At 50.0% G+C, this 15014-nt stretch overlaps 1 protein-coding gene across 1 annotated transcript in view; it reads right to left on the bottom strand.

The window, feature by feature from the left end:
* LOC147097851 (calcium-activated potassium channel subunit alpha-1-like) overlaps positions 1–15014 on the bottom strand; it is a 154474-nt gene that overhangs the window by 73568 nt on the left and 65892 nt on the right. Inside the window, exons 15-19 of the mRNA XM_085970789.1 lie at positions 13223–13378; positions 8772–8881; positions 4673–4741; positions 3863–3949; positions 2399–2472 (exon numbers count right to left, since the gene is read on the bottom strand). Of these exons, the coding sequence (XP_085826915.1) occupies positions 2399–2472; positions 3863–3949; positions 4673–4741; positions 8772–8881; positions 13223–13378 (496 nt within the window). The remainder of the gene's footprint in view (positions 1–2398; positions 2473–3862; positions 3950–4672; positions 4742–8771; positions 8882–13222; positions 13379–15014) is intronic.

Below are 15014 nucleotides of genomic sequence, written 5' to 3'. Positions count from 1 at the left end.
ATGAGGTAGAAGATCAGCCATGATCTTATTGAATGGCGGAGCAGGCTCAAGGGGCTGAATGGCCAACTCCTGCTCCTATTCTTATGTTCTTATGTACATTAAAAGGTATGGTGGTAGACAAGAATTAATACATAATTTACAACAAATATACATTCCTTTAAGGCACAAAAACCCCACAGGAAAAGTGATCCAACCGTGGCTAACAAGAAAAGTTAAAGATAGTATTAGATCAATGGAAGAGGCTTATAATGTTGCCAAAAAGAGCAGCAAGCCGGAGGATTGGGAGGATTTTAGAATTCAGCAAAGGAGGACCAAGAAATTGATAAAGAAAGGGAAAACAGAATAGGAGAGTAAACTAGCTAGAGATATAAAAACAGACTGTAAAAGCTTCTATAGGTATGTAAACAGGAAAAGATTAGCGAAAGTAAACGTGGGTCCCTCACAGGCTGAGACAGGAGAAATTATAATGGGGAATAAGGAAATGGCAGAGAAATTAAACAAATACTTTGTGTCTGTTTTCAAGGAAGAAGAAGAAGCAAAAATACTTCCCGGAAATAGTGGAGAACCAAGGGTCTAGCGAGAATGAGGAACGGAAAGAAATTAATATTAGTAAAAAAATAGTACTGGAGAAATTAATGGGACTGAAAGCCGATAAATCCCCTGGACCCGATGGCCTACATCCTAGGGTTTTGAAAGAGGTGGCTATAGAGATAGTGGATGTTCTGACGAAGGGTTCGACCCAAAACATTGACTCTGTTTCTCTCTCCTCGATGCTGCCTGACCTGTTGAGTGTTTCCAGCACATTCTGTTGTTATTTGAGATAGTGGATGCATTAGTTGTCATTTTCCAAAATTCCATTGATTCTAGAATGGTTCCCACGGATTGGAAGGTAGCAAATGTAACCCCACTCTTTAAGAAAGGAGGGAGAGAGAAAACAGGGAACTACAGACCAGTTAGCCTGCCATCAGTAGGAGGGAAAATGCTCGAATCTATTATTAAGGACCTGGTAACAGGGCACTTAGAAAATAATAATAGGATTGGGCCGAGTCGACACAGATTTATGAAAGGGAAATCGTGTTTGACAAATCTTTTAGAATATTTTGAGGTTGTAACTAGCAGAATAGATAAGGGGGAACCAGTGGGTGTGGTGTATTTGGATTTTCAGAAGGCATTCGATAAGGTGCCACACAAGAGGTTATTAAACAAAATTAGGGCTCTTGGGATTGGGGGTAATATACTAGCATGGATTGAGGATTGGTTAACGGACAGAAAACAGAGAGTAGGAATAAACGGGTCATTTTCGGGTTGGCAGGCTGTAACTAGTGGGGTACCACAAGGATCAGTGCTTGGGCCTCAGCTATTCACAATCTATATCGATGATTTGGATGAGGGACCAAATGTAATATATCCAAATTTGCTGATGACACAAAGCTGGGTGGGAGTGTAAGTTGTGAGGAGGATGCAAAGAGGCTTCAAGGGGATATAGACAAGCTACGTGAGTGGGCAAGAACATGGCAAATGGAATATAATGTGGAGAAATGTGAAGTTATCCACTTTGGTAGGAAAAATAGAAAAGCAGAGTATTTTTTAAATGGTGAGAGATTGGGAAATGTTGGTGTTCAGAGGGACCTGGGTGTCCTTGTACATGAATCACTGAAAGTTAACATGCAGGTACAGCAAGCAATTAGGAAAGCAAATGGTATGTTGGCCTTTATTGCAAGAGGATTTGAGTATAAGAGTAAAGACGTCTTACTGCAATTATATAGGGCCCTGGTGAGACCACACCTGGATATTGTGTACAGTTTTGGTCTCCTTACCTAAGGAAGGATATACTTGCCATAGAGGGAGTGCAACGAAGGTTCACCAGACTGATTCCTGGGATGGGGGGATTGTCCTATGAGGAGAGATTGAGGAGACTTGGCCTATATTCTCTAGAGTTTAGAAGAATGCGAGGTGATCTCATTGAAACATACAAAATTCTTACAGGACTTGACAGGGTAGATGCAGGGAGGATGTTTCCCCTGGCTGGGGAGTCTAGAACCAGGGGTCACAATCTCAGAATAAGGAGTCGGCCATTTAGGACTGAGATGAGGAGAAATTTCTTCACTCAGAGGGCGGTGAATCTTTGGAATTCTCTGCCCCAGAGGGCTGTGGAGGCTCAGTTATTGAGTATATTCAAGACAGAGATCGATAGATTTTTGGACACTCAGGGAATCAAGGGATATGGGGGTAGTGCAGGAAAGTGGAGATGAGGTAGAAGATCAGCCATGATCTGATTGAATGGCGGAGCAGGCTCGAGGGGCCGAATGGCCGACTCCTGCTCCTATTTCTTATGTTCTTATGAAGCGCTTTGGGACAAGTGGTGAAGTAGCTGTAGAATGTGAGTGGAGATACTAACTTTTGCACGCACACTTCTTGATCCTCTTGAGGTCGAAAATATCGTAGTGACATTCAGTGCAGTAGATGTTCGCCCTGCAGGGATGGAAAAGTGGCGTCAAGCGTGAAGACCAGGAGATTATTTTCAGAACGAATAAAGCGCGGCCACCACCTATATCCCACAATCCCCCTCACCACTGGTTGCCTCTTCAAACCCATTCGATTGACGAAAAGCTCCCGGCCAAAGTTGGCGGGCAAATGGCTAGCGAGCACGTCAGAGGAGCCCCTGGTGGCCATTTTACATGCTGGAGTCAACCCAACTGAGGATTAGTGGGCAGCACTCTCGCCTCCGGGTCAGAAGGTCATGTGTTCAAGTCCCACTCCAGAGACTTGAACACAATATCTGAGGGAGCGCCGCACTGTTGGTGGGGCAGTACTGAGGTAGTGCTGCACTGTCGGAGGAGCTGTACTGAGGGAGCGCTGCACTGTCGGAGGGGCTGTACTGAGGGAGTGCTGCACTGCCGGAGGAGCACTACCGAGGGAGCGCTGCACTGTCGGTGGGGCAGCACTGAGGGAGCGCCGCGCTGTCGGAGGGGCAGTACTGAGGGAGCGCCGCACTGTCGGTGGGGCAGTACTGAGGGAGCGCCGCACTGTCAGAGGGGCAGTACTGAGGGAGCGCCGCACTGTCGGTGGGGCAGTACTGAGGGAGCGCCGCACTGTCGGTGGGGCAGTACTGAGGGAGTGCTGCACTGTCAGAGGGGCAGTACTGAGGGAGCGCTGCACTGTCGGTGGGGCAGTACTGAGGGAGCGCCGCACTGTCGGAGGAGCTGTACTGAGGGAGCGCTGCACTGTCGGAGGGGCAGTACTGAGGGAGTGCTGCACTGTCAGAGGGGCAGTACTGAGGGAGCACTGCACTGTCGGAGGAGCTGTACTGAGGGAGCGCTGCACTGTCGGAGGGGCAGTACTGAGGGAGTGCTGCACTGTCAGAGGGGCAGTACTGAGGGAGCGCTGCACTGTCGGTGGGGCAGTACTGAGGGAGCGCCGCACTGTCGGAGGAGCTGTACTGAGGGAGCGCTGCACTGTCGGAGGGGCAGTACTGAGGGAGTGCTGCACTGTCAGAGGGGCAGTACTGAGGGAGCGCTGCACTGTCGGTGGGGCAGTACTGAGGGAGCGCCGCACTGTCAGAGGGGCAGTACTGAGAGTGCTGCACTGGGTGTCTGAGTGTATTACACTGTTACGATAGTTTAATCTTGAGATATACTCAGGCCGGGGACCGGCAGCACAGCCTGTGATACATCGGGAATGTGAAATGTAATAAAGAGACTGAATTTCATAACATGTTCGACGTCTTGCACCTGGCATGCACTTCCTGAAGCATCACATACACTTGCTGTCACACTTCGCCCGTCACTCTAAAGGTGAAGTGTCACCGCGGCCTGTCCCCTCTGCCTCACCCAGGGAGATCTGCCCGACTTGTATAAACTACCTCTGCACAAGGCCTCGTTTCCTTGCAATGAAGAATCCGAGAGTGTGTTCCTGAATCAGAATGCTGCAGTTCGGGTTGATCAATGTACTGTGAGAGAGAGAGAGGGACAGGAGGAAATATTCGAGAATTACACACACACCGACACTCACTGAGGAGTTTTATACCGGCGAGTGCTGGTTTGGTATTAGCTCCTTTGATCCAGATACATAAGGAGTAAAAAACCAGCAGCACCTCGAAGTCATAACCCAGCCTACCTCGTTAGGAATGCTGCTTGACAACGTCTGAGTCGCCAGCTTGAGGGAGGAGCCAAGCCACACAATTCAGACTCCAGAAGCTCGACACCATCCAGGACAAAGCAGCCCGCTTGATCAGCACTCCATCCACCACCTTAAACATTCACTCCCTCCACCACCAGCGCACCGTGGCTGCAGTGTGTACCATCTACAAGATGCACTGCAGCAACTCGCCAAGGCTGCTTCGGCAGCACCTCCCAAACCCACGACCTCTTCCACCTAGAAGGACAAGGGCAGCAGGCGCATGGGAACACCACCACCTCCAAGTTCCCCTCCAAGTCACACACCATCCTGACTTGGAAATAGATCGGCCGATCCTTCATCGTCGCTGGGTCAAAATCCTGGAACTCCCTCCCTAACAGCACTGTGGGAGCACCTTCACCACACGGACTGCAGCGGTTCAAGGCGGTGGCTCACCACCCAAGGGCGACTGGGGATGGGCAATAAATGCCAGCCTTGCTAGCGACGCCCACATCCCAAGAATAAATGAAAGAAACGCACAGAGGGACAGAGTTACCTAATCTCATCGGTGCTGTTCCTGTACTGAATGGCTATCAGTAGGAGCTGCAGCTTAATATAGCACAATCTAGAGAGAATTAGATAGATAGAAAGAGACGAGTATCACAGGGTGAATTATTGCACTGTCAACATTCTTCAAAAAATCCTTTTACCAAGAGATTTCTCATCATTTTAACAACTCATTTCTTCAGCAAGTTACAGTAGATCACATGTTGATGGTCATTTTCACTCCATTTGTTGTTGCCATAGAGTCACAGAGCACAGAAGGAGGCCATTCAGCCCATCGGGCCTGTGCCGGCTCTTTGAGAGAGCTCTCCACTTAGTCCCACTCCCCCTGCTCTTTCCCCACAGCCCTGCACATTTCTCCTTTTCAAGCATTTATCCAATTCCCTTTCAAAAGTAAATTGTTCAGAAAATTTTGATAAATATAAAAGGGAAAAAGGAAATGAATGTAGCTTATCCCCCCCCCCCCGGTTATTGACCTTTCTTATAGGCTTGTATTCCCTCGAGTTTAGAAGATTAAGGGGTGATTGAATTGAGGTGTTTAAGATGATTAAAGGATTCAATCAGGTAGAGAGAGAGAAACTATTTCCTCTGGTGGGGGGAGTCCAGAACAAGGGGGCAGAACCTTAAAATTAGAGCCAGGCCGTTCAGGGGTGATGTCAGGAAGCACTTCTTCACACAAAGGGTAGAGGAAATCTGGAACACTCTCCCAAAAGGCTGTGGATTCTGGGGGTCAATTGAAAACTTCAAAACTGAGATTGATAGAATTTTGTTGGGTAACGGTATTAAGGGTTACGGAAACAAGGCGGGTGAATGGAATTAAAATACAGATCATTCTTGATCTAATAGAATGGGGAACAGCTCCGAGTAGCTGAATGGCCTCCTCCTCTTCCTGTGTAACAGTCTCGAGGGGCTGAATGGCCTCCTCCTGTTCCTGTGTAACAGTCTTGAGGGGCTGAATGGCCTCCTCCTGTTCCTGTGTAACAGACCCAAGGAGCTGAATGGTCTCCTCCTGTTCCTGTGCAACAGGCCCGAGGGGCTGAATGGCCTCCTCCTGTTCCTGTGTAACAGACCCAAGGAGCTGAATGGTCTCCTCCTGTTCCTGTGCAACAGGCCCGAGGGGCTGAATGGCCTCCTCCTGTTCCTGTGTAACAGGCCCAAGGAGCTGAATGGCCTCCTCCTGTTCCTGTGCAACAGGCCCGAGGGGCTGAATGGCCTCCTCCTGTTCCTGTGTAACAGGCTCAAGGGGCTGAATGGCCTCCACCTGTTCCTGTGTAAGGCTCGAGGGGCTGAATGGCCTCCACCTCTTCCTGTGTAACAGGCCCAAGGAGCTGAATGGTCTCCTCCTGTTCCTGTGTAACAGGCCCGAGGGGCTGAATGGTCTCCTCCTGTTCCTGTGTAACAGGCCCGAGGGGCTGAATGGCCTCCTCCTGTTCCTGTGTAACAGGCCCGAGGGGCTGAATGGCCTCCTCCTGTTCCTGTGTAACAGGCCCGAGGGGCTGAATGGCCTCCTCCTGTTCCTGTGTAACAGGCCCAAGGAGCTGAATAGAAACATAGAAGATAGGAGCAGGAGTAGGCCATTCGGCCCCTCGAGCCTGCTCCGCCATTCAATGCGATCATGGCTGATCATCCAAATTCAGTACCCTGTCCCTGCTTTCTCCCCATATCCCTTGATCCCTTAAGCCTTGAGAAATATATCCAACTCCTTCTTGAATATATTTAATGAATTGGCCTCAACTGCCTTGTGTGGTAGAGAATTCCACAGGTTCACCACTCTCTGGGTGAAGAAATTCCTCCTCATCTCAGTCCTAAATAGCTTACCCCTTATCCTTAGACTGTGACCCCTGGTTCTGGACTCCCCAACCATCGGGAACATCCTTCCTGCATCTAGTCTGTCTAGTCCTGTTAGAATTTTATAAGTTTCAATGAGATCCCCTCTCATTGAATGGCCTCCTCCTGTTCCTGTGTAACAGGCCCAAGGAGCTGAATGGCCTCCTCCTGTTCCTGTGTAACAGGCCCGAGGGGCTGAATGGCCTCCTCCTGTTCCTGTGTAACAGGCCCAAGGAGCTGAATGGCCTCCTCCTGTTCCTGTGTAACAGGCTCGAGGGGCTGAATGGCCTCCACCTGTTCCTGTGTAACAGGCTCGAGGGGCTGAATGGCCTCCTCCTGTTCCTGTGTAACAGGCTCGAGGGGCTGAATGGCCTCCACCTGTTCCTGTGTAACAGGCTCGAGGGGCTGAATGGCCTCCTCCTGTTCCTGTGTAACAGGCTCGAGGGGCTGAATGGCCTCCACCTGTTCCTGTGTAACAGGCTCGAGGGGCTGAATGGCCTACTCCTGTTTCTGTGTAACAGGCTCGAGGGGCTGAATGGCCTCCACCTGTTCCTGTGTAACAGGCCCAAGGAGCTGAATGGCCTCCTGTTCCTGAGTGTTGTAAGGAGGCTGCAGTACTGCTTGGTGCCTGTTGGTGGCAGTGCAAGATCAGGAATCTATAAGCAGGCCAACATCGCCACCGCCAGGCTGCCCGATGTATGGCACCTGTCCAGGACTCTGAAGTGATGAGAAATTGACCTTAATTTTGGGCACAGGTTTATACAGCAAGGCTGGTCACTGCAGTTTAGGGTGGCCTCGTCCCTGGAACGTAAAACTCCAGCACACGTGAGGCACCATTGATACTTTTACAGCAGCCAACATTACATCTTCCGCGACAGAGACTTTTAAACTGTGGACTTGACAAATTTCCTGATGTTTCTTGTGAGTTTGTCGAGTCTCAGTTTGCCCACCCGGGTATCAGGAGAGCAAGGGCGAAGTGGTTCAAACACATCAGCCGGACTCCCACTCTGGATCGCTATTGGCTGACTGCAAAACTCCCCCACACCCCAGCCCCCTGTTGTAATGTGGGAAACATGGCAGCCAATTTGCGCACAGCAAGCTCCCACAAACAGCAGTATGATAAATGGCCAGATAATTTGTTTTAGTGATGTTGGTTGAGGGATGAATATTGGCCCCAGGACACCGGGGAGAACTGCCCTGCTCTTCTTCCAATAGTGGCCATGGGATCTTTTATGTCCACCTGAGAGAGCAGACGGGACCTCGGTTTAACATCTCATCTGAAAGACGGCACCTCCGACAGTGCAGCACTCCCTCAGCACTGCCCTGCAGTCTCAGCCTGGATTATGTGCTCAAGTCTCTGGAGTGGGATTTGAACCCACAACCTTCTGACCCAGAGGTGAGAGTGCTGCCCACTGAGCCAAGTCAGGTCAGGAGCAGGATGGGACTCAACCTCACTCCTCCCCCGCCTTTCCTCACTAATGACATTGCTCTTCACATGGGAGATGAGGCAGAGATTGTCAGCGGGCTATTTGGCCAGGAGTGGCATCATAGCCGTGTCCAATTCTCCCAAAGTTTTCCAGCAGGGGCGCTACTGCATGATTATTGGGAGCAGGAACCTGACCCATTTTTCCCCCATTTTAGCCGCTACCATCAGATTCGGTTGCCATCAGCGCTGAACAGGGGTCAAGCAGGGATTCTTCCTGCATCAGCTATTCACGGCCTTGAACCAGCTGAGCTTCCAGGAAAGCATGCAATAAATCCATGATATTTTGTTAAAACCAACCTCTGCATGTATTCTCGGGTTCCCATTTATCATGGGAACTGCCTATGTAAACTTGTCACGCTGTAATTGCACCATCCTGCCAGTGTGGGCGCTGCACCGACAGGATGATCCAATTGCAGTGTGCCGTGTTTACATAGCCTGTTTCCATTCTAAATGTGGACATCGGAATTTACAGGGCAAACATAACAATCAGGATCGAATGCCTGAGCTTTAACGCAGACTGAATTGTGTTTCAGTGCACCCTCGAACCCGGAGCAATGCCACAGGAGATAGACTTGTCATGCGATCATGCTGTCGCAGTGGGACGGGGTTATTGCAAGGCAGCTCTGTAGGGCAGAGTGCAGGACGTTGGGAGTGAGCAGCGCCAACTTTTTTGGCCTGCTAATGGGGGGAGCGTTGACCGCGAGCCTTCTCCCCCTCCCACTCCCTCCAGGCCGTAAACGCTACATCACCATTTTACACCATGTGTAAAGTCACTCACTCGCACACACGACAAAAGGGCATGCCTACGAAACTGTCGGACAGAAACTCGGTGTAAATCTCATGGCTCAATCCTTCTTGGTAAATGTCGAGCCAGGTTCCGGTTTTAAACTGCAAATGGAAAGTGCGTTCATCAGCAACGGGAAGAATCCAGAAGATAAGAAAAGTTCAGGATGAAAAAAATTCATTGCTCCATCAGTCATCCATCTACCTTAACTCTCCCATCAAAGCCCATCTCTCTAGTCCCCTAACTCTCCCATCGAAGCCCATCCCTCTCGTCCCCTAACTCTCCCATCGAAGCCCACCTCTTTAGTCCCCTGATCCTCACATCGAAGCCCATCTCTCTAGTCCCCTAATTCTCCCATCGAAGCCCATCCTGTAATGATCAATAACATGTCATTCTATAGTGGACACTAGGTGGAGCCGTAGAGCTGTGTAGAGCTGTATGTATAAGACTACACTACCCAGCTGTATATATATTAAGACTACATTACCCATGAGGCACTAGGCTACCCACAAGGCAGCAGTCAAGATGGCAGCCTGCACACAGGAGCACACATGCTGCATCTCTACAGATACTGTACCTAGAGAACGTGTACTGAATAAATGACTAGCTAGAAGCTAGCTGTGTTCATAATAAGAATGTCTAGTTATTAATGAAAATAACATGGTACCAGGGTGGTGAAGATCTGCTGAAAATTGTGAAAAGCGACATGGAGAATTTGAAGCCACCAGAGCGTTTGAATCTTGAGGGAAATGTCGACTACAATTGGCGGATTTTTAAACAACAATTCGAACTCTACATTGCAGCCATCGGGTTCGGTACGAAGCCAGATGCAAGAAAAATAGCGTTGCTGCTTATGGTTGCAGGCCCACAGGCGATAGAGGTATTTAATACATTTGTATTTAATCCAGAGGAGAACAGAGAAAAATTAGAAGATGTGCTAAAAAAATTTGATGCACATTGCTCTCCCAAAAAGAATGAGACGTATGAAAGATACATCTTCCGTTCTCGGACACAGCAACAAAATGAGACTTTTGTTAGCTTTATAACTGATCTGAAACTGAAAGCACAGACATGTAATTTCTCTGAGCTGAAATCATCCATGATTCGTGACCAGATTGTGTTTGGTATTCATGATAAAAAAGTCAGGGAACGTCTGTTGAGAGAAACCGAACTAAATTTGGAAAATGCAGTGAAAATATGCCAAGCCAGCGAGCTAGCTCGAAAGCACGCGAAGACTTTCAGTGAAATCAATAATGATGCGATTGTAATGAGTGATAATGCTGCTGTCGGTGCTGTGTCCTATAAGGGGAAGAAACATGGGCAGAACAGAAATGAAAAGAAATCGGAGGATGAAATTTTTAATTGTAAACGCTGTGGTTACAAACACCAGTTAAGACAATGCCCAGCATTTGGAAAAATGTGCACAAAGTGTAATGGAAAGAATCACTTTGCCAAACAATGCTTTTCAAAAGTAAAAACAACGAAAGGGCAACAAGTTAATGTGATTGAGGACACTGATTTAAATGAGACATTTTTTGTAGGAATGGTGTCATGTGACGATATCAAAAAAGATACAGAAAATGTGCAGCCCTCAGAAATGGACAATGCTGAACACAAAGTCAATGCAGTAAAAGTGGACAAATGGATGATCCCACTGCAGATAAATGGAGCATTAGTTACATTGAAACTGGACACTGGGGCAAAAGCAAACTTAATCAGTATGAGTGACATAAAAAATATGAAAGAAAAGCCCAAAATACAGAAAAAGTCAGTACTACTGAAGAGCTATAATGGACAGAAAATAGATAGCTTAGGTGTATGCAGACTTAAAGTGACAGTCAAAGACAAAGTGCATCATCTCATGTTTTCTGTTGTGGCTGAAAGACTTGATTCGATACTAGGTGACAAAGCTTGTGAAGACTTAGAACTGGTCAAGAGAGTCTACCGTATAAACTGTGCCATAAGCAGACCAGATGACTCAGGTGATGAAGCAGAGAGCCCATCAAGGATGAAAAGGCCAAAGGGTATCCATGTCTTCAAAAAGCCTAGTTTCTCCAAGAAGAAAGAAAAAGACTTTAAGGTCAAAGAGAAGCCAAAGGAAGAAAAGCACAAAGAGGAAAAACACAAGGAGAAAAAGTCCAAAGATATAACCGCAGCAGATGTTGTTAAGCAGTGGAAAGAGAAAAAGAAAAAAAAGAAGCCTGCACCAGAGCAGGAAGCAGTTCCGGTGGATACTCCTTCTTCCCTCAGGCCAATCTTTGGTGTTCCATTAGCCGAGGCTGCTGAGAGGACTATGCTGTATGATGGGATCCAGCTGCCAGCAGTTTTTCGAGAGTGCATTGACTACATTGAGAGTTATGGCATGAAGAGTGAAGGAAACACTGAAACCCTCTCCAAGCAAAGATCGCAAGGAGACCTCGATCTATACAAGAGCAGATTGATGACAATGCCGCAACTGCATCTTGTCATTCACCGCCAGAACAATCTCATGAAGACACATCAAACTTACCCGTGTTGAGAAGATCCACACGTGAAGTAAAAGAGCCTGATAAACTTAATCTTTGAGTACAATGTAAAGCTTTGAAAATGTGTTGACTGTTTTGAAAATGTTTATGTTTATAGAGCACTAACAAAAGTGTTACTGATATTATCTTTATTGTTTTCTTGAAAGTTGATTGATATTGATTTTGTTAAACCTCAAAGAAAGGGGGATGTAATGATCAATAACATGTCATTCTATAGTGGACACTAGGTGGAGCCGTAGAGCTGTGTAGAGCTGTATGTATAAGACGACACTACCCAGCTGTATATATATTAAGACTACATTACCCATGAGGCACTAGGCTACCCACAAGGCAGCAGTCAAGATGGCAGCCTGCACACAGGAGCACACATGCTGCATCTCTACAGATACTGTACCTAGAGAACGTGTACTGAATAAATGACTAGCTAGAAGCTAGCTGTGTTCATAATAAGAATGTCTAGTTATTAATGAACATAACACATCCCTCTAGTCCCCTAACTTTCCCATCGAAGCCCATCCCTCTAGTCCCCTAACTCTCCCATCAAAGCCCATCTCTCTAGTCCCCTAATTCTCCCATCAAAACCCGTCCCTCTAGTCCCCTAACTCTCCCATCGAAGGTCATCTCTCCAGTCCCGTAACTCTCCCATTGAAGCCCATCGCTCTAGTCCCCTAACTCCCCCATCGAAGCCCATCGCTCTAGTCCCCTAACTCCCCCATCGAAGCCCATCGCTCTAGTCCCCTAACTCCCCCATCGAAGCCCATCGCTCTAGTCCCCTAACTCTCCCATCGAAGCCCATCCCTCTTGTCCCCTAACTCACCAATCGAAGCCCATCCCTCTAGTCCCCTAACTCTCCCATTGAAGCCCATCGCTCTAGTCCCCTAGCTCTCCCATTGAAGCCCACCCCTCCAGTCCCTCACTCTCCTCTCCCATCGAAGCCCCTTCCTCTCATCCCCTAACTTTGCTTGGGAGTTTATTAATAACATTTCTCAGTGTTTAAGTTTCTGTTCAAAGCTACTTTACACTAATTCCCATTTAGATCCTGCTGTCCAGTTGATTCTGAATGTTGCGATTCTGTCACTGAATATTTTCCGTACCTCAGTGATGTCCCCTTTTTCTCCATCTGCTGTGTAGGGTTAGGGTTAGGGTTAGGGAGCATCAGGGAACTGGCGGGATGGGGTTCGCTATCGAATTGCTACACCCCTTTATAGTGAATTACCACTAACCAGCCCGATTATCTGGCAAATTCTATCTTTGCTTTAAAGGAATATTCCCAACTAAAACATCGCGATTGCTGCTGGCCTCAAGGCAGCCTCACTCGCTGATAACTGTTTTTAGGCCTTTCTAGATAACGTCCCAAAAGTTAAATCGACGTATGTAATAAGGGCTCATCTCTCCACCAATATCTCCACTCCCCTGGGGAAAGTGCGACTGCTCCACAGACTTGCCCTTGTCCCTGTGATCTGGACTGGGTTTCGATTGCCTGAGGGGATTGGAGAGGCATTTTCCCCTTACTGGCCCAGGGAGTTTCTCTATTTTTATTCTCTCTCCCAGGAGCTGAGATGGGTGTGGACGGGGCAGGTAGGGAGTGTCTAGTCACGGTGCTCCAGCCATTGTGTGGTGAAGCAGGCTTGATGGGCCAGCTGGCCTTTGTGTGTTCGTGTGCAGGGTGCGAGAGGTCCTGCCCTCGTCCGGTAACCACAAGCGCTCATTCCCATCTAGAGCTCGCTGCGCAGGAGCAGGCACCGGGACTGATTATTTACCTCCTCCTCGCCCCTCCCTTGGCTCAATCGCCTGTCCAGTCTGCCCTGGCTGGGATCCTCTAACGCAGTGCAGCCTGGGGATTGTACAACTCAGCTACTCCTCTGCTAACTCACCGGGTCATCGTGGGAAGACCAGCCACTCCTCTTGGGTTATCCTTACCTGCACTAGGGACTTCTTGATGAAGAGGTTGGCCAGCAGTGTGGAGAAGCCTGGGACGATGCAGTTCTGCGCAATAAAGCCCATCTTCAGCTCCGACAAACAGATCACGCTATCCCTCTGCGTCATGTCCCAGCTAGGGAGGTTCTGCAGGTAGGCCTGCCACACCACACACAACAAGAACAACAACAACGTGCATTTATATAGCACCTATATGGGGTATGGGGAGAAGGTGGGTGGGGTTGAGGGATATGGGGAGAAGGTGGGAGGGTGGGGTTGAGGGATATGGGAAGAAGGTGGGTGGGTGGGGTTGAGGGATATGGGGAGAAGGTGGGTGGGTGGGGTTGAGGGATATGGGGAGAAGGTGGGTGGGTGGGGTTGAGGGATGTGGGGAGAAGGTGGGTGGGTGGGGTTGAGGGATGTGGGGAGAAGGTGGGTGGATGGGGTTGAGGGATGTGGGGAGAAGGTGGGTGGGTGGGGTTGAGGGATATGGGGAGAAGGTGGGTGGGTGGGGTTGAGGGATGTGGTGAGAAGGTGGGTGGGTGGGGTTGAGGGATATGGGGAGAAGGTGGGTGGATGGGGTTGAGGGATGTGGGGAGAAGGTGGGTGGGGTTGAGGGATGTGGGGAGAAGGTGGGTGGGTGGGGTTGAGGGACGTGGGAAGAAGGTGGGTGGGTGGGGTTGAGGGATGTGGGGAGAAGGTGGGTGGGTGGGGTTGAGGGATGTGGGGAGAAGGTGGGTGGGTGGGGTTGAGGGATGTGGGGAGAAGGTGGGTGGGTGGGGTTGAGGGATGTGGGAAGAAGGTGGGTGGGTGGGGTTGAGGGACGTGGGGAGAAGGTGGGTGGGTGGGGTTGAGGGATGTGGGAAGAAGGTGGGTGGATGGGGTTGAGGGATGTGGGGAGAAGGTGGGTGGGTGGGGTTGAGGGATGTGGGGAGAAGGTGGGTGGGTGGGGTTGAGGGACGTGGGGAGAAGGTGGGTGGGTGGGGTTGAGGGATGTGGGGAGAAGGTGGGTGGGTGGGGTTGAGGGATGTGGGGAGAAGGTGGGTGGGTGGGGTTGAGGGATGTGGGGAGAAGGTGGGTGGGTGGGGTTGAGGGATGTGGGGAGAAGGTGGGTGGGTGGGGTTGAGGGATGTGGGGAGAAGGTGGGTGGGTGGGGTTGAGGGATGTGGGGAGAAGGTGGGTGGATGGGGTTGAGGGATGTGGGGAGAAGGTGGGTGGGGTTGAGGGATGTGGGGAGAAGGTGGGTGGGTGGGGTTGAGGGATGTGGGGAGAAGGTGGGTGGGGCTGAGGGATGTGGGGAGAAGGTGGGTGGGTGGGGTTGAGGGATGTGGGGAGAAGGTGGGTGGGTGGGGTTGAGGGATGTGGGGAGAAGGTGGGTGGGTGGGGTTGAGGGATGTGGGGAGAAGGTGGGTGGGTGGGGTTGAGGGATGTGGGGAGAAGGTGGGTGGGTGGGGTTGAGGGATGTGGGGAGACGGTGGGTGGGTGGGGTTGAGGGATGTGGGGAGAAGGTGGGTGGGTGGGGTTGAGGGATGTGGGGAGACGGTGGGTGGGTGGGGTTGAGGGATGTGGGGAGACGGTGGGTGGGTGGGGTTGAGGGATGTGGGGAGAAGGTGGGTGGGTGGGGTCGAGGGATGTGGGGAGACGGTGGGTGGGTGGAGTTGAGGGATGTGGGGAGAAGGTGGGTGGGTGGGGTTGAGGGATGTGGGGAGAAGGTGGGTGGGTGGGGTCGAGGGATGTGGGGAGACGGTGGGTGGGTGGAGTTGAGGGATGTGGGGAGACAGTGGGTGGGTGGAGT

The sequence above is a fragment of the Somniosus microcephalus genome, chromosome 30 (genome assembly GCF_052327205.1).
Source record: "Somniosus microcephalus isolate GS21.2 chromosome 30, FLI_Smic_1.0, whole genome shotgun sequence".
NCBI lineage: Eukaryota > Metazoa > Chordata > Chondrichthyes > Squaliformes > Somniosidae > Somniosus > Somniosus microcephalus.
Note: the sequence above shows the minus strand (reverse complement) of the source record. Positions and strands in the feature narration are given on the sequence as shown.